We start from the raw sequence: 23,021 nt of genomic DNA on the forward strand, positions 1-23,021 counted from the left end.
CAGGGACATGGGTAGAAGGGATGTGTAAGAAACCCAGCAGAACCATGGGTGGAGCTTCTTCTTTCATCAAAGTTCAGACTGATCAATCAGAGCACTGTCTGTCTCGCAGCCCCCAGGTCATTACCACCACTTCCACCGTGGTCGTGCGTCAACCTGCTTCACCTACCTTTACCTAGCCGCGTACAGTACAGCAACTGAGATGTATTACCCGCCTCCATCAAAGCCAGTCAGTCATTGATTCTGCCCTTCGAATCAGCCAGTTAGTCAATACTCATATCTGCAAAAGTTTGCCAACGCTTGAAAGTAACCCATACAACAATTGCCTTAATACAAAAGACAAAAGACAAGCCGTGGCATAAGGCAGTTTCTTCTGCGTGTATGTAGTATGTGTGTGTGTTGAATGTTGAAGAATGGAACAATTAGGCCGGAAATTCGGAGCCTTCGGTGCAAGAAGGGTTCATCGTCTCCAAGAGGCACCAGGTACATGCACCAAGGTATATTGTAGTCATCTGTCTCAGTGGCTCCACGCTTCCTTGACTTGTTCGACTTGGTCGTCCTAGGGTTGCTTCAAACGAGAGTGGTCCACAGGGCCTTGTCAGCCAATGTCGGTTCATTGACTGATCCTGGGATCTTTCACGCAGTTCGATGAAGAGAATGAGAAGACCGATATTGGGATCTGGGTGCCCTGATTTGGACAGGATGTTCGCTGCCCATCGACTGCATCTTTCCATGATGACGAGAGTACATAGCTACTTCTCCCAAACCAACCATCTCTACCACTTGCAATATCGTGATGCGATTCGGGCCTGTCCAGGTACATGACATACAGTAAGTACGGGCAAATCCATGGAAACGTACACAATCATCTATCTGGTTTGCACTCCATGCATGTCGTCAATAAGAAAGCAGAGAACAATTCAGTACAATTCCCTTCAACTACAGAGAACATAGAATAAGATCAGAGTCAACATATATGTCCCTACAAAATATATTCTGATTCGATTATGCAAAAGTCTTGCGATGCTTGATGTAAAGGAAATACATATCTTCCTAAGTCTTCAATCTCTTGTACAGGGTACATGCACTCTTTCGTTTCGAAAGATTGCGTGGGGTTTTTCCCCTTCCTTTTTTCTTTTTTTGACTGCACCCCCTAGCCAGCACCATCCCCTTCCTGCTACTGGCGTGGACTCCGAGGCGGCAGTGGACGCTATTTCTGGTATGGCGACTCGTACTGTAAAAGTAAACCCTCACCTGATCCGAGCCATCGGGGGCCATCTCTCGGAGAGAGGCGAGGTCCTCCACTATTGCTGTGACGGTTCGATGGGTCTTTTTGACACTGACATCGATTGATGAGAAGATAGGAAAGCAAGAAAAAAACATTTGTTGGGATATCGGCTTAGGCTGGTCTGGAGAACATCCAAAGATAGCTTACAACAAGTGATGTAAGTTGCTATCTTCTCCTTCCTCAATTCTTCATGTTAAAATTAGTTCCAGGGGCTAGGTTCCTCGGTTCCTCGTCTCGTGATTCTGATTTTCTTATGGCTTGTTGGGGGCTTTAAAAACACCGGAAGCCTGAAGACTGTTTTTGCCAGACACCGGAGCCAAGATTGCCTTAACAATTGTGCTGCAGGCCAATTATTGTTGCCGCATTTTAACCATCAAACATGAGAACAAAGCCAAGGGGTCGCAGGCAACTGGTTGCTGTAAGAGTTAGTCTCATGCTTGAGGAGCACTTGCCACGCTTGGGGTGGTTGGATTGCATTGCATTGGTCCCATTAGAGACGTCACTAGCATGGAAGTTGCTGCCAGCCTTGCACTTTCACTTTCCATTCTCATGTGCTCCTCCCGTGTCCTTCTCTAGCTCCTGCTCCTTATGCTTGTGGCTTAAATCGTCACTTGCAGCAGGAAAGAAGCGCCAGAAATTTCTGCGCGGTCACTGACTGATCTTGCATGTGCTTTCCCTTATTCGTCAAGGTGGAAGGAAGTCATTGCCGTCCATCGTCATCATCAGCTTCAATCCCTTTTTTTTCGTGCCGATCCAATCCAAGTTTGGCGCTCTCTGACTTTTCTCACACACGGTCTAACATTGGGGCGATACATGTTTTCTTTCGATTTCCACAAGGCGCAGTAATTACCATCCGCATTACCCACGCATTGCATGTACCGTACCTTACCCGGTACTTATTATGAGACGCTTCGGATCCCATGTTTTATTACTTTGTTCAAATTAAAATGCAACGAGATGAGATTATGGATCAGCAGAAGCAATAACAAAAACAAAAAAATCAACATCAACAATAAATAATCAACAAAAACATGGCAGCAAAACATGAAACGTCTTGTTCCATTATATGCTCTCAATCAAGCTTGAGTGTGATTGTTAACATATTCAGGTTGTCTATACTTGATATTTGGTTGGTCGACTCATGTAGCAAGTTCAGGATGGCCCACAATCTCTCTCCCTGTCGAGGAGTGCTTCCAGAAACCATTTGACTCAACTCGCAGACTCCAATGGCCTAGAGCCCAGGTACGAAAATACCGCTACATGCAGGGATTCCTTTTGTCGCTGATCACAAGAGCTCACTACTCTCGGAGTCATCCGTGTAACGGGTTTGGGTGTAGTGCCATGCTGGTCATACCCAAATAAAATCACTGTGAGCGTTGACCAGCATTCGATCTGTTTTTTGATCGACATTGGCCAAATTTCGACTTTTGGGGGTTATCAACCTCCAAATACTCAAATCAACGCTTCGACTCAGGAGCAAACAATTGCTACATAGCACTCTGTACTCGTTGGCGAATCACCAATATGGATGAGGATGCTAGGTAGCCTCCACGTGTACAGTACAACGCTGTACAACCGCATTTACTTGCAACTCCCAACCACTCTTCTACGTCTTCTTGATAGCACACCAGAACATGTATCGAGTGTCGTTTGGGCCGAATGGACTTCGCAGTAGGAATGTGGAGGGAAATGCCTCAGATCCACCACTAACGCCGTGTCAATCAAGCGCGATGCACGCATCTACTATTAGGCCACAAACCCCTTTCTGCCACGCCGTCTTGGCTGTCTAGCCTACCAGCACATCGTCAACTTGTTCAACAGCTGCACTAAAGTGGATGCGTGGTGAATAGAGACGTACGTGCTGTTCACCGCTGTTATCCTCAGCCAATACCACGACTTGAGCCAAGCCCTGCTCTGGGAGATTGGGCCCACTCGCCAGGACAACAATTGTTGTATGTATCTACAGAGTAACGCAGACGAGCCAATACGTAGCGCCGTTCCCCCAGGAAATTAACTACCTAGCTGGTCAGTCAGTTTGAGCCATCTCGTCTTGGCCAGGTTGCCATGTGAGCCTCGTGGCTTGAAATAAGGAGACGAAACATGTGTTTTGAAGGAGAATGATACTTTCCAGAAGAAAAAAAATCGGTGTCGTGTGGTTAGCAAACCCGATATCGAACAATGAATCAATGCCGGTTTTTGTCAGAATTCCCATCACAGCTGTTGCCAAGCAAATTGATGATCCGAATCGTTTGAAGCACATGATTATGGGGAAATAACTTTTTGTCTGATTACTATCGGTTATTATTTCCACTGATAGGTATGATATATAGGATATCTGATTTATTAATCATGCATTATCGACAACCTGGGGACGAGGTGTAACATGTTTGGGTTGTTTGCTTGTCCATGTCCCGGTTCGCAAATTATCAGACCCTTCATTTCAGGGTCTTCAAAGCGTACTTGTGCTCGGTTTTGCATTGGGTCTTTGCTGATCTAGTGTCAATAAGGAGGGGAAAGTAGGACACAATGTCCCGAACCGTTTGATGTGACATTATCAGAATCATTTCGATGGATTCCGCTCTACCTTTACCTCTAGAGCGATTCCCGACACTGCGACTGCCCAGGGTCACATTGTGGAACACGTTGAGTAGGGACCAACACAGCCGCCTGATTAACGTACATATCCACTCGGCGCTCGGAGCTAATCGTGATGGGTACGGTCCCTTGCGAGTCCGTACTGCAAAGCCTTTGACTCTAGTCCTAATGTGGTATGACACCTTAAATCTTGAATGGATTGGAAATTCTAGATTTCTCAGGGTCTTTGGTCATCTTGTGGTTCGACAGTCTCGTTTCCTCCCTCATCTTGGGATTTGTGGTTAAACAGGAAAGTATATAGAATTTCCCAGCCAGAAAATATAACAGTTTGGCTTGGACTGTCCTGAACGCGCGCACAAGATGGTATACCACACCGCAATGCCGGGAAACATGCGGTGTTACTAATCTGACAGAATATCAAACCTCGCTCGTTCGCTTCGACACCAACAGCTTCATCTAACTTGGCCCTGCCGCTTAGGGCATGGACCAGTGGGTTGGATCGCCATTGGCGCCCTTTGACCGCAACGAACACCATGTTCACTCGCGTGACGGTTGCTTTTGTTTCTCATTGCCGCGCGAACTATGTACTTTTCGGTTTGCCCTAGGGCCATGTCGGAAAATGCCCCTCATCCTCTAAGCGCTTTGGCCTTTGAGCATTGGGCAGTGTGTGTTGTGCAGGACTTGTGTGGTTTTAGTGTTCCCACAAAGGGACGGATCTCGAACGAGTTTTTGTATGTCTGGAGCTTGACATCCGAATATAACTTAGGTCAAGTGAATATGCATGAGCATGCATGACTACTTGAAAGTCCATTGACTCCTGAGCCGTGTTTCTTTCGAGCTCATCTGCTCGCTTGGTGCATAAGGCGGGTGCACTGGCGTGTCAGCTGGCCTCAACTTCTGTGAATATAGTCAACGCGGCTGTCGTAGCAGCAAGTTCCCCAACTTCCAGTCGTAGTAGGCATGACTCTGAGTGTAGCGGTGTGAGCTGCATGCCAATGAGACATACCTTCAAGATCATAGGTCATTGGAGAGTGTTGCCATGCTATTTACCAACAGCGTGGGAGGGTTGGAATCCATGTACGCCCTGGCACCTCTTGTGATTGATACTACCCTATATTAACCTGCCGCTGGTGGTGTTCCCAACGCTACTGATGGACGAGAGAACGAGCTTGCCAATGCCTGGTGGTCATTGGGAAGCAACGTCAATGTCTGTCCAGTGTCGAGGGGATATTTGACACATTGGGTAGATCTAGCCACCATCACGAACGGCGGATATATTTGGTCACCTTCCCCGGAGAAGGTCGTTGTTATCATCGAACCATGTAGCTGTACGGGTGTAAGGCGAGTGTGCAAACTACGATCTATTGCCTCTTTGCCATATCTACACATGAAGAGCTAGTGGCATCTCCATCTATTGCCATGACCATGTAACGTGTGGCGGCAGGTATCATTTGCATCATTCACGATAGCCAGCGAAATTGCCGCTGGATCAATACTGATATCATGGTATTCCACGAGAAAAACACCAAATATCAGAATATCTACGCCATCTGTCAAGTTATCCACCAGGGAGTGCAAGGGGGAGATGTTGCAATCTATCCGAAGTGCAACATGTTCGTCACAATTGTTAGGCAGGGTTTCCTTCGTCAGTTCTAATGCTTATACCGGATTTTGGTACATATGACACAAGATGTGTCCTGGATCGACACAGACAGAACCCTTCTGTCATCAACAGTTGAACAGCTCAAGGCAGAACCTGTCCTGCGTCACAAGTGTTCACCAAGTTGAGCTAAGGGACGACGATCGAGACCCTGATCCTTTCCTGTCTCTCGGCTGAATTCATCCCTCAAAGTTGCCACTCACTGGTGACACTGATTGACACCAAACAACACCACCTCATCATAATCACGCTCGAAACTGCATCATTGGATCCGTGTGGGGAAGCCGTTGTTCTACATTCAGTCAAGTCGCGCAAAACCCATGACATGGCCCTTGAAGAAACAAGAAGAAGCAAAAGGCACCTCTCAAGCGAGGGTGGGGGTAAAAACTAAGTATGTAGTCTACAGCCAAAGACGTGGTTGGTGATGAGAAAACCCACTCTATCACCAACTTGGAGAGAGACTCTACCTATCATAGACCCTGTAAAAGAAGAGGGAAAAAAAAAATCGATTAACCGAAAATCCAAAGGCTAGGTAGAATACAGAATACAGAATGGAGCATGGGGACAGAAGAAAAAGCCCATTCTTTAAGTTCTTTCTTTAGGCCCGCTGCTTCTGTGCCAAGGAGCCGCAATGCTGCAGGACAGAAAAGAGACCGAGGCCGGCAAAGAAGTGAGACGTAGATCGTGGGCGGCTGAAGGAGGCACGATGTTAGTTAATGCAAGTTATCGTATTGCAAAGCTCCGCACGTCCATGCAAAGCAAAATTTGAAGACGGCCGAGGGCTTGGAACTCGAGAACACTATAGCTATCATGAGAAATGTTTGTTACACCTCAATCACAGCAATCAAGCCAAGGCCGTCGTCATATCTGAACGCTGAATCATCGGCGATTTGGTATCTGATACTTTAGAAAAACAAGGCTATATCTTTCGCATCATATATTACAACTCTCGATACTCAAATGGTTCATACATGATATTGTAGCGTAAAAAATAAAATAAACCACACCGAGTGCTTATCCATGACACCCAACGCCCGTATTGCTTTCCTTCTTCCAGTGCTCGGCCAACTCCGCCCTGCCCTTGTCTGAAATTGAGAACGATGCCCCGATGTCTATAGCTCTGTAGCCAAAACCGCAATACTGATGTACACACGCGAGAGGTCAATAGAGCAGCTTTCATTTATGACATGCTGTAAGGTACAATTGCCTTGTCAATAATAGGCTGCCGGCGCGACATACTCTCAGTCTCAGGGCCCCATTGTGTCCGATATGATGCTTCCTTATCTACGGCACTGTCAAACGCGGCACGACAATCTGGAGGCAGAAGTTCTTTGATATCATCAGACACGGTACTTAACCCCTGGAATGAGGCAAGGAAATCGGCCGACCTCACTGTGCCGTCCACCCCAGATGCTGAGATGACACCCGCCGATGATGTTTCAAAGTAGGTGTCGGCAACAAAGAAATTGCGCGCCATCTTGCCTGGGACAGGAGGGAACACGGAGCTGCCTGCGGTAGCCTCCTCATCCTCTGGGGCGACTTGCTCAATGCGTGCTCGCGTTGGCTGCATTGTTACTGGGTACTGCATGACATTAGTGTGGATGTCGTACACGCCAGCATTGTTGAGTTTTCGGATAGCATTAATGCTAGCATTGAAAGAGCTGTGTGAGTCAGTTAGCATCGTGATAACTCTCAAACAGTCCATGTCATTAGTTTGTAAATACGTACCTGGCTTCACGGGCGTGCTCCAGCATCCAGTTCATGTCATTGACGTTCACCTTGCGTTTCCTAGATTCAATTTTGCCATTGGGAACTGGTACTGATGGTATGTTGGTGTGGTACACAGCACTGGCTCCGTGCCACGCAACGTACTGGTTCTTGTTGTACGGCTCTCCCTCGATAAAGCGGTCATTCGGGTCTGCGATCTCGCCCTCGACAGCACCTTCGGCGCGGGCCAAGGTGACATTATAGTCGTCGATAATGCGCTTTCCGCCAACGATAATGCGCGCACCGAACTCTCGAAAAACCGATCGCGCCGTAACGATACCGATGGAACGGCCCTTATAGGAATGGGGGATGATATCCCGCTCAATCATATCCCGCTTCTCATCGTCATCAACAATAATTTTGTAAAGTTTCTTGTGCTTCGTGAAAAACAGATAACTGTCTCTGAAGCCAACACATCGTGCCGGTTCTGTCGAAAGCATGTAGAGTCTGTCTTCGCGACCTGAGACTGTGAATGTTCGGCAGCGATAATCGCGCCCGCCCTGTAAATTACCCAGCTTGTCGACCTTGGTCTCGCCTTCTGGATCCTCAGGTAGCACGCACTCATCGTTTGCGATCTCGGCAATCGTTCCATCTCCGTCAATAACCTGCTCGGCCTTTGGCGCAGCAGGACCTCCTTTGCGACCGCCTCGCCCCCTCCAACCGCCTCTGCCACGACGTCGCGGTGTATTAGCTTCGTCGGCAGGAACAGAAATCATGTTGTCCCAGTCCGGGGGTCGGTTCTTAGGTGGACGACCTAGTCGCTTTCTGCGAACCATAGGCTGGGGTGGTGGCGTGGGCTCTTTAACGGACTCATCGTCTTTCTCAGCAGCGTCGGCCGCATCGTCCTCGTCCCCTGATTCCTCCTTTGGTTGATGATCCTCGTCCTTCTCATCATCGGGGTCTGGCACCTGCTGTCGCCTCGAAACATGCGCACTCGGGGAGACATCGGGCATGGGCTCGTCTTCTAAGTCGGCGAAGGACTTTGGGGTGCTCTCTGATTTAGTACTTCGCGTCAGTCTCAAGCGAATCTTTCCACGGGGCGCCATGGTGACGGGATGCGATTTTGTTTAGGTGCAATTGCGCAAAAGAACAAAAAAGTCAGAGAAGAAAAATAAAAAAAACATCAAATGCGCCAGGAAAGAAAGAGGACGTGAAGGTATGAAGAATAAAGTAAAAAAGGAGATTATCCTGGGAGAATTGTGCTTGTTGTTTTTCTGATTGGGGTTGATTTGTACAAAAGTTTGGATGCTGCGAGACGAGAGCTCGAACTCACTCACCTAGAGCAGCCGCAGCCCGCTTGGCGGCAGCGCGACCTGAACGTCTGCCTGCCATTTTTGATGGTGCTCTGGGAGCAAGGCAAGGCAAGTGGAGGCGTCCCCCCGATGGAAATTGCGATCAAGAGGCAGTTTCAGTCTATTAGGTATCACAAAAAAGAGGCAGGTACACACGATGCAATGTCAAAAAAGGGGTGGGAAGGGGGAAATGGTTGAAAAAACAAGGTAAGAGAAGGGGAGGGGGTTTAAAGAAGAAGGAAAGAACCGTTGCTTCTTCTGCGCTGCGTGCTTTCCTTGTCGTGGTTCATATTCAATCCAAAGAGGCTTGAGTGCAGTTGAGCCACGGTAGACGCGCCTGGATGAGAGCGGACGCGATATGATTGGTCATAACATGTATGTCACAGTTTTGAAAATCTATAGACACTGTGAGTTTCATACTGTAAACCTTGGGAAGTAATCGACTTTAGAATAAGTACCTAACCTATAGTCTATTCTAGATAGACTCAACAGTAAAAAGATACCCCCAAAGCAATAGATGAAAAGGATAACTTAGATATCGTATTTTGTGTATAAGCCAGTTGAATATTGGGCTAGATAAATTGTGACGATAGTAAAATGTAATTATATGCTGAAAGTGCGTTCCCATCAGTAAGTAGCGTACAATAGAACCACTTACAAACGCAAACCCAGCCTAAGTATCAAGCTTCTGTTGCATATTGATACTGAAAAGCATACAAAAAACAACCAACCATTCCTCTGACACCAGGGATCATCATAGCGTGTAACCCTGATTCATAGCATATCACCAACAGCTTTCCTTTCCTATACCAGCCAATAACTCCTTACGTTTACTACAAAGTATCCCATCCTCCATTGTTGATCTCCGCCTCCAACTTTCGGCTGATCAAACTCGGCACTCCATGGTTCAGCACTGTGTTTCGTATCATAGAGTCATATCGCTTTTGGTTGAGGAACAGCTGTCGGCCATGACGCAACTGGGGATCCGTCTCTCCGTACTTATCGATATACGGCGCCGGTGTAAATGATCCTGAAAGTCGGAAGAGGTACACCACCGAGCACTTGCGAACATTGAGGAAGACACCGATATTGCGTTGACACCTACGTACGTAATGTTAGTATCTTTCAAACCTTTAGTACCCTCCGATCCTTAGATACTTACTTTCGCATGTGTTGCTGTGCACCACCGATTTTGGTGAACTCCGTACGATCCGAAGAACTATCCGTCTTCTGACAACATGTGCCTTGACTGCACGACAGTTCTCCACAGAAGAGGCAAATGACAGGATCCGTAAGTTCCTTGCCTGTGGTAGGACATTTCCGCCGGGTAGCCTCGTCAATGAGAGCATCGTAGTTCTTTGGAAGTCCTATCAGCTCAAAGATTCCAGGATGGCTCATCATCGCCGAGAGCGGGATCTCGCTGTAGTCACCGGGCCACATAACTTGATGCTTGACCCAACCCGACACCAGCTCCGAAGTCGTCTGAGGCCAACCACAAGCAGATGCGTTGTCTGTTATGGAAGCACACATCTCGTCAAACGTTGGCAGCTTTAGTGCCTCCGTGAGGCGCTCTAGCTCATCAGCATCTGGGCTGGACGAGACATGGCTATTAAAGTCCACACCATATTTGACATAGAGAAAGATGACACATTTCCGTAGGAAAGTGAGAGCATACTTCTTCGAAAATGTATACCAGCTCTCCAGAGTGTCCACGCCGGGCTGCTGGAACCCTCGGTTCTCACCAAACTCCACACCTTCGGGGAACTGGGCAGCGTGATATTCAAGACCTGTCTTTGTGACACCAAGAGCAAAATCAGCAAAATTATTAATGGCTGGGTCTTGTGTTTGGCGGTTGGTGAGGTTGCCAACCCAGCTTGCAACAGGGATATTGCGACCCATGTGATAAACCAGCTTAACAAGTTCCGCCAAGTAACACAATCGAAGCACATGCGCTATTTCAGCTTTTTGAAGCGGCACCAAGCCGTAAGAGCATTCCACCAAAAATAGGAACGAATCCATACTCAGCAGTGGGGGATAAACATCCAGGGGCCGGCGAGCATAAGGAGTTCCGGTACCAAAGTATCGGGACATGAACAGTTGGCAATGTTGCCTCTCACTATCCTTCTTGAATTCTTCTTCGATCTTGTTCTCGGTTCCACCAGACTGCGCCCCAATAGCGACATAGGAAGAGACAGTCTCTGACAAGATTCTCAGATGAGTCAGGATGTGCTCAGGGATCTTTTCCAGAAGTGTCATGCCAGGTTGAGCCTCAATACCTCGTTGCTGAACTTCAATAGAAGATATGGTAAAGCCCACAGACTTTACCAAAGTGTCGCTGGCACATAGCTCACCAACATTATCACCCTTAGCATCAATAAGGTGATTGGTACGAAGGCCATTAACGCGAAGCGTGTTTCTCAGTCGGCGGTAGGCTGCCAACAGCTCTTTCATCAATTGGGAACCGTCCGTATTGGTGGGGGCTGACTGAGGCTGTGCCGGCTCAGGGGTGATCGAGTCAGAGAACGCATAACTAACGGGCGTACCGACAGTTGATGAGTGAGACTCGGCATCATCCCTTCCCCATGTGTTCTCACTCGAAGTTTGGGCTGGAAGCAGAGACTCAACGAGGCTACCTGGGAGGCTTGGGGTAAACATATCAGGCACGGCTGGCTCATCCTCCCGTGCCTTGCTTCCACCAATCCAGTAAGCAGACCCCAGCTGTTTCTCGATAAAGTCGTCAAATGTGCTCTGTGACTGTAAGTAGCTTGGGTATGACTCATCTATACCCTTCCAGATGATAGGCATAAACGCATTTCCCAGAGCCTTGCACAATGGACAAACGAACTCATTACGTCGGGTGTCCTCAGGATGATGCCTAGCGATTTGATGTGTATGACGCCTGACGGTTGCTTCATAGTAGACCTCAAAGCAACGGTAATGCATCATGTGTCCGCAACCACTAGCCACAGGACCTGACCGGCATACGTTGGAGGGGAATCCTTTACCAATCGTTTGTCTCTCCGCAAGGAAAGTCTCGCCCTGAGCGTTGATTTTTTCTACCATCTTCCTGTTTTCGTGGGCGATACCAAATGGTCGTACATCCTCAGCCGATCGGTCAAGGCTGCAAGGGGTTTGTGATGCTTCGCGAACAAAGTCAGGGTCTTGGAAATCAGTTTGTCGTAGAATGCGACTTTCGTTGAAGTGAGCAAATGTTCCGTAGAGATGGCGATCGTCTGGCTCTTCCTGGCAAAGGATACATGTACCCACGGGATATTTCCAGTTATGTTTCCGATCCTCGGTCTGCTCTTCTTCCCCTTCTTCATCTGTATCTTCATCTATATCACTGCCCCAGTCGATTGAAGCTTGGTTCTCCAGGAAGCTCTTCTGTTGTTGTTGGAAATGTGCCATGACCTTGGCCTGGCGGCTCAGAGCTGCCTTCTTTCTCCTCTCACGCTCCTCTTCAACAGATGTGTTGGCAGGTGAAGCGGTGTTGATGCGATCGACGGAAGCCCCCAAGGTCACAAATGCAGACTCGAATGTACGAGGACGCTTCTGGCGTAATCGCTTGAGAACCAGCGCAACCTTAGGATGAACTGCCTTGAACTCGTCTTTGGTCGACATCATATTGAGTAAAGAGACAATGGTCCTTGTCTCTTTCTCAGGGACAGGCAAGAAGTTGCTACGTCCAGGTTTTGTAAGAGCAATGTATGTGAATGACTTGGTTGATTCTTCATTCATATCATCGTCATTCGACTTGTCCTCGAGGATCGCAATGAGCATCAGATGTAAAACGACTTGAAGGAATGTCTCCAGTCGAGTGAAAGGAATCGATGGGGTAAACTTGCCAGCCATCAAGGGGTAGAGAAGCGAGTAGTAGATGACTTGAGCAAACATGCCTGTGCTGGTGAAAGCTCCCAGTTCTTCGAACATACCCGAAGGGACTGGTCGGGCTTTGGGCTCGTATACGATTTCATCAACCGTCTTTCCTGTTCGCTTTGCCATCTTCTTTCGATAAGCCAGCTCAGACTCCTCTCGTTGATTCTTGTTGTAGTGTGCGATGTAAGGGTCAATCTCTTCGATGAACTCGGGCCGCAGTTCGAAAGTACCGACGTCAGAAATACCTTCGGGTGGCTTGAAAGTAGCCATTTCATCCAGAACTCGGTGGAAGTCCTCTTGCTCCTGATACTTCTCTGGAAGCTTATTACAGATCTCGTTAAATGAGAGAGGCTTGAAACACAGCACGTGAATAATGTCACGGCGCATAGCCAATAGTCTGGACTGGACCTCATCCTCCGATGAGATTAGAGACGTACGGTCGCTGAGCAAAACAATGAGGAGATGGATCATGTCCTCGACAACATCAAGATGCTGTGCATCATCTTGTGCCTCTGACTTGAGTTCGAACAGGCCTTTGACCCAGCTCTCCATTCCAAAGCGGTCGACGATCGAAGCCAACACTCGGCTAGGGTTGCACACCACCAAAGCGGTCTGGAGAAGGAAAATATCTCGGTGATGAGACACATCTCGCTGACCAACACCCCGGTATGTGCTGGCTTGGTGTCGCAAACTTATTCCGTTACGAACCCACATGTTGGCTTTGATTTGAGCAAGCCAAGCGCAGACGCGCAAAGGAAAATCGAACGAGGCAATGAGATAATCCTCTGCAGTGTAATTCTTGCGCGGGACTTGAGGTCGGCCCATAAGCTTCGGCTTTGACTTGAGCTCTTGTTGAGTAAAGCTCAGCAGGTTTCGTACAGTTGACACAGGCAATGATCTTCCGCACTCGATGAGCCAAGAAAGAGTATAGTGCAGGGCATGATGGAAACTGATTGCATCCTTTTCAACAACAAATTTGACAACATCAAAAGATGCGTCTTCACCCTCGAATTCAAAATCGCTCAATGTCTTGAACTGCAACTCATCCTTGATTTCTCCTTGCTTGAATCGATGGCGTTCAGCGCCAATGGAGTTCAGAATGACGGTTTTCGCTGTGAAGCGAATTGCATCCTGCAGGTAATGGAACTCATCAGGTGGGCAGTTACGGAACGCCTCGGCAAGGTTTCGAGCTTGCAGATTGATCTGCCTGGTCACGAGGGAAGCCGTGATCCAGGAGTCAGCCTCATATTCTACGTGCTCAACCACAGCTCTCACATTAGGCCCTATGCACTGATGGAGTTTGACAAGATCAAGGAACTGCATGAGATAGCGAGGTTCACATCTCACACGCTCCTGGACATGAGGAGCACCAAAGAGGTACTTAAGATCTTGGTAGAAGTGATACATACGCCTGTTGGTGACGGATCCGCTCTCAAATCCAAGCACCGCATCAGGGGAAACCTCCCAGGGATGGCCAACCTGACGGGTTGTCAAGAAAGTATAGAGGATCGCCAGCAAGCTGGTCATGAAATTTCCGCGCTCAACAACTTCAGCGGTGATGGATGGAGTGGTGAGCATCTGGAGAGAAAGGTTGATGATGGAGTGATCTGGTTCTCTGTCTCCAACTAGATAGAGCTGGGCCAGAATGGTGTAAAGACTGGCGAACCGTAGAGCCAACACTCGCTTGAACTCAGGTATCGTAACGACTGTAGAAATATACAGGGCTCGAAGGTCGTTCCTGACCTTCTTCCACATCCGAAGGTCGAATAGCAGAAGCCAATCGAGACGAACGCGACGGAAGACATCCTCGGCTGGGGGTACGTTTTCGCGCTGCGCATAGATGACGGGTGTCTCGATCCAATAATTTCCAGGTCTGGGGACCAGTTTCTCAGTTCTACCAGGCGTCTTGGGAATTTCGGCATTCGCCTTGGCGTAGATCGACGGCGCGATCAAGGGTTCCGCTGTGTCAGAGTCGGACGGCGTTGCCTCTCTGTCTCCAGTTCTAGTTGAGGCTTCCGGCTGGGTCTGACCCTGGGGCTGAGCCTGAGCAGCAGGTGGCGGAGGTGGAGGCGGATATCCTGCCATTGTCGCTTCGTCTTCTTCCAAGGCCTGGTCGTTGTCTCGCCAATTCATACCAAGGTCTCCCACGTCTCCTCGGGCATCGACCATCATAACATCATCATCCTCATCTTCGTCGCCTCCAGCCACGGAACTCGAAGGAGAATGCTGGGCCTGGTCGTCCATATCTGCATCAACGTCGTCTTCGTCCTCATCGTCCTCGTCGTCGATATCTATTTGAATACCAGCGCCGGCCCCCGCGGCAGCTTGCAATGCTAAAATGAATCTAGCATTCATACCATCGAAGCGGCGTCTACTATCGACGATCTGGTCATCCTCCTCTTCATCGTCTATCAAGCCTAGCGTATGAGTTGCCTGGCTGCCCTTACGCCAAGGATTCATAACTTGCTCGCAGACAGTTCGTCGGAGGATACCGTTGTCATGACCAACTGAACAACCAGAAATATCGCTCAGCCATTCAACGAGTGTGCCGCACATTTGTTCACGGAATGTATCTCTTGCAGACCGAATGGTGACCGTAACCCTGATAGCCTCCATGATCGTGGCCATTTCCAAGAGTCGGGGAACATCCGACAAGTAGGTAAGTATACTCCGTCCGATCGCATCTGTCTCCCAAGCATTCTCTGCCGCCAGCTTTCGGCTTTTCCTACAAGCACGAGCAACTTGGTCTTGAACTTCCTGAACAGTGTGCTTCTCATCGTTCCATAGAACAAGTGCGAATTCATTGCACTGTTCTGCTTCGGGGCCATAGTACTTAGACAGGAGGCGTGATGACTGTTCATCTTCGAGAATCGAATCTTGCGTTTTGGCTTGCCGGAGCTGTTCTGGAGAACATGAGATAACATCGCAGATGTAATCGAATACGCGACCAATAGTCATCTGCAAATTCGTCACAAGATCCTCAGGCAGACCGGCTGCCTCCTTTCCTTTGCCCTTGTCGGTACCTCCTTGGACATTAGAATGGATCGTACAGAACAGAGGTGTCCGCCATGCTTCGTCATCTCCACAATCGCAGCAACCGCTATTTCCCACAGATATGTGGATTCTAACCATGTGTCCGGTGTGGTCGGTCGAGTCGAAGCACCGGGCGCACAGGCAGCAAGTTTCATCAGTACCGCAGGTACGGCACATGTATGATGCTTCACCGGGCTTGAAGATATGTCCACATCGTTTTCCCCGCGCTGCTTCGGTGTACTCGGCGCCTTCGACAGCGCCTTGAGAGTCGCTTAGCTTTAGGCTGTCTCCAGGTTTACCGTCCGGGAAGAGAAGTCGCATGTATTCGTGACTGCCGCCAGCAAGAGACCAGAACAGGCTGGTCAATAGTTCGCGCGAAGCTTCTTCGGTAAAACGGTAGTTGAAGCGTGCGGGCAGCTCTGCCAAGAACTGACAGAGCTGCTGCTCCTGCGTCGACATGGAATGGGACATTGTCAATTCAACCTCATCGTAGTATTTTCTGTGTCAGATAGGGATAAGGAGAAGGTTCAAAAGCAGAGAAGGAAAAAAGAAAAGCAAAAACGTTGATTGCGGTGTCGGCGATGTCGTCAGGCGGGTTGTTGATAGGCAATGCTAAGTAAGGTGGGGGTCCGCAAATATTGGAGAAGCCTGGTGGAACAGGACGTTGCAGACAAAGACGTCAGTAACCAGGAAGCAATACAGAAAGATGGCTTATTTGCCTACGGGTTCTATAGTATCAAAGGCAGAAAACCAAAGAACCAGTTGTGAAGTGTGGCTGTTAAGTCAGATTGCAGAGGTATCAGGTTCCCAAGTTGATGACGAGTGGGATACTTGGACGAATGAATTGGGCTACTGCCCGGTGCATCCTGAGGCTGCATCCAAGGTAGGCGTTGCCCCCGGCCACTACACCAGCAACACATGGCCAAGGGTAGCTGTCTACAGCTGCCTATGATCAATGAAACGAGATTATCCGGTAAAAAGCAACCTCTCAAACGCAAAAGAGCCAGCCCGGCGATACAGTCAACGTGTAATTCGGTAATGCAAACGCAGTAGTTAGCACCTATCAAACTGTCTGGACCTCGAGCCAAAGCAGATGGGGAAACATTGTGTGTGAAATCCTGCCTCTAATTCTCTTCTAATTTATACACGGCTAGTGACATGGATTCAGTCCCTCGCCTCATCCGTTGCTCGATAATCAATTCCCGTGTCAACCGCTTTATTCCTCGTCCTCATCGCCACCCTCAATGAACTTGTGTCGAATGTCCTTCCATTGTCGCTGCGAACCTGGTTAGTATCCAGTAACATCAAATTGAACCAGCAGGATCGAACATACGCCTCGGTTGTTGTTATCCCAGACCTTGTCCATGACGTTGTTGAAGCCGCTGCGATTCGATCAGTACCCTGCCCCCGTTTGTCCGAAATAGAGGCGTCCTTACATCTCCCAAGCGAAGCCGGCAGAGAAAACGGTCGCGAGCATCAGGTAGTTAGTGGAGAAAAGGCTCCTGTATAATTTATTCGAATTAGTCCCGAGGTCCGGTATATTGTTATCTGGTCATCGTCGTCGTCGCCGCTATGACTTGCCTGTAGAGGGTGTTGGCGAAGGCCTATATGAGTGCGCGATTAGCTTCTGGAGTCGACATGGAGGGTTCAGCAACTAAAGGTATCTTACCATTTTGATTGATGAGCGCAATTGGGCGTCTAGAACACGGCTAGGAGTCGGTGGTGGACGTCTGCGACGGGCGATTGTGAGGCTTCGGTTGAAGGATGGGGAGGTTCTAGAGATTGTCAGGCCAGGAAATTCGCGAAGTTCCGGGGGACATCTTTACCTTGGCTGTGATTGGCTAGCAGGGCCAGATATCCCGGGTCCCACTTTAACCACCATAATGGCTAGTGGGTAACAGAAAAGTTGTCCTTACAAGTTAGAGGATACAAAAATAAATAGTCTAAAACTGTGGTCTAGACGGCATGAACTGACTTGCTAATTTCGTCTCATGTGTCTTGGGTGGCCGGCTTTTCTGATACCTTTAGTACCTACCTACCTAGGTACTGAGTCCTCTTCTACCGATAATGTTGTCTTTAAGACTTTAGCAACAATCATGGCAACAACCATACTTTATAAAGCTGTGTCGGAAATTCTACAAGAAATCCGATCGCACTGGGAATCCACACAGTAGTATTTACAAGAAGGCTCTTGTAGTGAACATGTGATCTTCAAAAACAGTCATTCGACTTTATGCAATACTCTAAAGATTTATCAGTCCAACCTGTCTAGCTGGGCATTTGTCTCCCCCTACATCCTTTCCTTGGTCTTCTCCTTATACCTATGCATTCTTTCCCTGAATCCGATGTGCTGCTGTACACGCGGTCCTCGGAGAGAACTCATGATACGGAGTGGTGGTCGTACAAACTCATCGTCTGAATCCAGTGACTTTTCGGCAGCAAGATCTGCCTCTGGGGGTGAGATCCATCTTGTGTGGAGGAAACCTGGGAGACAAGCAGCAATCCACTCATCAGGGCAGAGCCTGATGGCTATGCCCCAAGGAATAGATATTGCTCCTAGGCCGATCGACAATCCCCATTCCTTTCCGCTCAAGCGAACAATCTCAAAGGCATCACTTCCCACAAATATAATAAGGACTTGGCCTCCGATCATGATGAGGTTGATGACGATGAAAAACATGTTGCGATGAAGACCCTCGAAGATATTGAGCTTGTTATCTAGACGACGATTGCTAGAATACTGAGTCAGTGAGTGTTGACACGATATCAATGCCTTCAGACATACTTGATTTCGTTGAATATTTGCAGCCAGACAAATGTGTTGAATACGAGTGTCTTTAGCTCTTTGGCATCCTTTTCAGAGTCATCGTACCAGCCCAGAAGTTTCTTGCCACCAAAGTTCAGCACAAAAGTGATGGCAAGTTGACAAATAGCTTGGCCTATAATCATCTTAGTCATTCTCAATGTGATGAGAGGTGCAGACTTTCGATCCGGCTTTCGGTCAAGTACACCACGAGTAGGGGGGTCTGTCGCAAGTGCAAGTGCTGCAAAGGTATCCATGATCAGGTTGACCCAAAGAAGCTGAACGGCATTGAGGACAGACTCCTGTGTGCTACTTGCGACAGCTGATACAAATGTCAATACCACGGCTGTGATATTGACAGTCAGCTGGAACTATCCGTCCGTTAGTTATTGTCAGAAACCAGTCGACTTGAAAACCTGCCTGGAGGAACTTCTTGACGGAATCATTGACAGCACGACCCCACATCAAACCCTTTACGATAGAAGCAAAACTGGAATTTGTCAGCCGTATACTATTTCTTTGCGAGTATCTGACTTACTTATCATCAAGAAGAATAATTGACGATGCCTCCTTGGCTACTTCGGTTCCCGCAATGCCCATGGAGAATCCGATATCAGCCATCTTCAAAGCGGGAGCATCGTTTGTTCCATCACCAGTTACAGCGACCGTCTCCCCAAGATCTTTAAGGGTACGGACCAGAATGCGTTTATCCTCAGGACTAGAACGGGCAAGAACCTGAAGATGCCTAACTTTCTCTTTGAGCTCTCTAGGCGGAAGTCTTCGGAAGTCTGGGCCCTCCATTGCAATGCCGCCTTCGTCAGGCCTAAAGATGCCACATTCGGAAGCAATAGCACAGGCCGTCTGAATGTTGTCACCTGTGACCATTCTCACGAACACGCCGGCTCGACGGCAGTCTTCGAGGGCACTGATGACGGTCGGTCTCAACGGGTCTTTGATACCGTAAATACTGATCAATGTCATGTTTTGATGTACAGCATCGAAGTCTGCGTATTGTGGGTTCTCTGAGGAAGCGGCCCCTTCAGGTGGCCACGCTTCAAAATCTCGATATGAAGAACTAATTGTTCGAAGTGTTTGAGCTGCGTAGGAGCTGATGACCAAGTTGAACATGTCTCGCTCGATATCTGTCAGGGGGGCCGATGCAAGGTTCCCCTGAGTTGTATTTTCGAGGACTTCGGTACATTTGCTCAGGAGGATCTCCGAAGCACCCTTCACAAATGCTCGGTATCTTCCATCAGCCAGCTTTACGACGACAGCACTATACTTGTATTTGCTGTCAAAAGGGACGGTTTGTGCAATCTCGGCAGTCGATCGAACCTCTTCAACAGGATCCGATCCGAGACGATCTCGGCAATGGGTCAGTAAAGCGACCTCAGTCTTGGATCCGACGAATGTCTTTTGTCCATCTTGTTCACCTTCAAATGCAGTCGAGTTTAGGACATTAGAATGAACGAGGAGGTCTTTGACTTCCTGGCTTAGTCCATTCGTAAATTCAGTCTCCGAAACATTGGGCACGGTAATTGCCTCCCGGTCAATTCTTATCGACTTGTCCATGGGCGCATCAGTACCACCGAAACTCGTGGCTTTGCCAAGAGTGGCGGCGACGACAGTCATCTTGTTTTGAGTCAATGTGCCAGTCTTGTCGGAACAAACAGTTGTGGCATTTCCCATTGTTTCGCAGGCTTTGAGGATCCGCACAAGATTGTTATCGCGGAGCATCTTGACGGTCGCAAAGCTCAGCGCCAGTGTTACTGCCAAGGGTAATCCTTCGGGGACTGCCGCAACGACGACAGTGACGGAAACAATGAAAATCTTCATAAAATCCTGGCCCTTTTCAGAAGGAGAGCCACGGTTGTTCGGGAGTTGGGCACAGAACTTGATGAAAAGCACAATGAAGAGCAGTAGAGCAGCACCAGCACCGACCTTTGCAATCCAATCTGCCAGGACATTTAATTTTCTCTGAAGCGGTGTATCTTCCTGCTCGGTTCGAAGTGCCATTGAAATGCGGCCGTAGCTGGAATTGACACCCACAGCAGTGACGAGAAAGGTTCCGTTGCCCTCGCTGACTTTGCTTCCTGAGATTATAAAAGGGTCAAGCTTCTCGACATCTTTGGTGTTTGGCTTTTGCATCGCGTCAAAAACTTCAGCAGCTGGAGTCTTTCGCAGAAGATCGGACTCTCCAGTAGCTGAGGACTCGTCACACTTGACAGCGCTGCCCTGGATAAAGATACCATCTACAGGCACGATGTCTCCAGTAGTGAGATGCATAACATCGCCAACCATCACATCGTTGATTAGAATTTCTTGAGATTTTCCGGAGCGAATCACGTTGACCATGCGGTCGCTGGTTTTCTTTGTAAGGCGGGTGAACTGCCGTTGCATATGCCAGTCGTTGATCGTACCGACAAGCACAACAATGCTGCCACTATTGTTAGTTTACCAAGTATTAACGGTCAGAGTGATTGCTTACACGATGGCGACAATAATCGCCACACCTTCAACCCACTCAACCTTTGGCTCCCCTGGTTTATGATCACCACCAAAAGTCTGGTATAAGCCAAGGGCTAGCGACACCACAGCAGCAATGGTTAAGAGAATGAGAACTTTGTCGTTGTAGGTGGTCCAGGCAATCTCGAGTAAGGATTTGGACTTTTTCTCGGGAAGTACGTTATCTCTGAATATCTTCTTCCGATCGCAAAAAGGCCCGGCAGGATTCGGGTCGTCTGGAGGGGGTATGTGTACTGCCGCTTCAGCATTGCTTTCGGGTATAGAATCGCCAGCAGTGCCATGTATTGGTGTTCCCTTGGGCGCGACATCGTGAAAGTTAACCTCGCCGTCTAATGTCGACTCCTCGATGCCAAGACCTGCACTGCGATCAGTTCGCAGTCCCTTTTCTATGCCGTTGAGCCCCCCAAGGGCATAAAATGCGTTGAGGCTCTTGGGGTTAAGTAGTTTGGAAAGTTGTCCTGGACTAAAAGCGAATTTGTTTTGTTCAGTTCTAAACATGTCTTCGGTACCTGGATCTGGGGTCAGTGCATCCGAAGTGTCTAATAGGTTCGCCCCTGTCTTGGCTTCTGTTGATGGATCGAGGTCAGCCATCTTGGCGAAGGTAACAGGTACCTAGTGTAAGACTGATGGTAGGAGTGCCAGAAATGAAAGTTGTATAATGAGGAATTCTTTGAAGAAGCACGACAGCTATGGGAATACTGGAGTAAATACAGCAAGAATGGTCTGGTTCTGAGACCTCTCTTGAGGCAGTTTGCGAAATCTGAAAGTTGCCTGGTTTTGGGGGAAGGGAGGGAGAAGCAGCCCTGGCCTAGACAGGCCGGCACTTGCTGATAGTTGGTATTTGATAGGACCTGTAAAGCCTGGAAAAGACAGCCACGTGGTAGATTGATCACAGCCTGGCCGCTTCACTGTAATAGTAGCGACAGAAATTCATGTTGCATCACTTTTGCACGACAGCAGAAGTTAGGAGGTTGCCTGCCTATGCAAGCAGTTAGGGGTGTGCGTGACTCCAGTGTAAGTCCCTTCCACGGGCGAACCCGAAACAATATGTTGTACAGAAAATGCGGCTATAAGCACACAATCTGCTACCTTATTTATGACCTCTTCGCAATAATCGCCCTACACCTAAAGACCCAATGCTTTAGCCGAACCGACCATGTTTGCCTTGGTGGCTTGATCAGGCATAATTGTGTAGGCTCTGAATATGCCACGATCTATGCATGAGGCAACCGGTGACTGATTGTAACAATGTTACTGGATGGCATGACGTCGAAACATGCTTCCATGTAAGAAATAGCGGCAACCTGATGGTAAGTTGTGGCAGCCCATCGTCCTATCCGCAGGGGTCTGAACGGTGTTCAGTATCACACTATGGTAGTATTCGCAACATCTGTTTTCTGACCCGCACCGCCTTGGGCATTCTAAGACTCTACTGCGATGACTCCCTTGGCAATTTAACCCTACAGAGTCGTGTCGCTTCCTAAGTTACTTACCTCGCAATACAACAAAGGTCGGTTTGCCTGAGAAGACAGTTGAAACAAGGTCCTGCATGACACGGGAAGCTAAGAGTGGTTAACCAATGACAAGCTCACATGCTCTCTACTTTAAGTCGAATAAGCTCTCCTCGCAGGGAGCCCTTGTCTTATATTCAAATACAAATAACTGACTGAGAACAGCATCCAAAGCCTGACCCGTAACTCATTTTATCTGACAACTCATGAGATCATAGGTTTAGTCGGGCTTATAGCGATAAGAGTCATCGAGATGAAGTCTTACAGCCTTTGCTAAAGACCAGAGCTACCTTAGTACCCAACTGGGGTTTAGCCAGGTCTCACAACAGGTCAGGGCTGCTCAACGAGTAAGATAAAATTCCCAACACAATGCTGGGCACTTTGAGTGATGAAACATTGACTTTCGCTTGGGTCTTAATGAGCCGGTACCTACCTAGGTAGTAGGTACTTATTATTCAATGTACTGTGAGAAGTACCCATGACTCCAAGTTCTGTCAGTCCAAGATGTCTTACAGCCACATTTTCACATTGTGGCGTCGCGCCGATTGAGCCACTGCAGCCCCTCTAACCTAAACCCCTCCAAGACTTGCTACTTCCTGTTACACTTGCAGCTCTCATCCCGCTTCGGTAGCTGCCGAGCAGATTTCTAAACCCGGTCTGTTGGTACCAACTT

At 48.4% G+C, this 23,021-nt stretch overlaps 3 protein-coding genes across 3 annotated transcripts; all 3 read right to left on the reverse strand.

Moving 5' to 3' along the window:
- Nucleotides 1-6,720: 6,720 nt before the first annotated feature.
- On the reverse strand, nucleotides 6,721-8,353 carry FSST1_004050 (chromatin remodelling complex Rsc7/Swp82 subunit-domain-containing protein; the record flags this gene model as incomplete). Its single annotated transcript, XM_083230187.1, has 2 exons — nucleotides 6,721-7,201; nucleotides 7,269-8,353. 2 exons carry the CDS (start codon nucleotides 8,351-8,353, stop codon nucleotides 6,721-6,723), a joined length of 1,566 nt encoding a protein of 521 aa, XP_083087480.1.
- Nucleotides 8,354-9,432: 1,079 nt separating this feature from the next.
- FSST1_004051 (uncharacterized protein) lies at nucleotides 9,433-15,979 on the reverse strand (the record flags this gene model as incomplete). Its single annotated transcript, XM_083230189.1, has 2 exons — nucleotides 9,433-9,700; nucleotides 9,762-15,979. The coding sequence occupies 2 exons, from the start codon at nucleotides 15,977-15,979 to the stop codon at nucleotides 9,433-9,435; spliced, it is 6,486 nt and encodes a 2,161-aa protein (XP_083087481.1).
- Nucleotides 15,980-17,798: 1,819 nt separating this feature from the next.
- FSST1_004052 (uncharacterized protein) lies at nucleotides 17,799-21,428 on the reverse strand (the record flags this gene model as incomplete). The annotated part of the gene is made up of 5 exons (XM_083230190.1): nucleotides 17,799-18,240; nucleotides 18,294-18,682; nucleotides 18,732-18,801; nucleotides 18,850-20,748; nucleotides 20,800-21,428. The coding sequence occupies 5 exons, from the start codon at nucleotides 21,426-21,428 to the stop codon at nucleotides 17,799-17,801; spliced, it is 3,429 nt and encodes a 1,142-aa protein (XP_083087482.1).
- Nucleotides 21,429-23,021: the final 1,593 nt, after the last annotated feature.

This window comes from Fusarium sambucinum, chromosome I (assembly GCF_050947815.1).
Source record: "Fusarium sambucinum isolate potato_lamoka chromosome I, whole genome shotgun sequence".
In the NCBI taxonomy this organism is placed as follows: domain Eukaryota; kingdom Fungi; phylum Ascomycota; class Sordariomycetes; order Hypocreales; family Nectriaceae; genus Fusarium; species Fusarium sambucinum.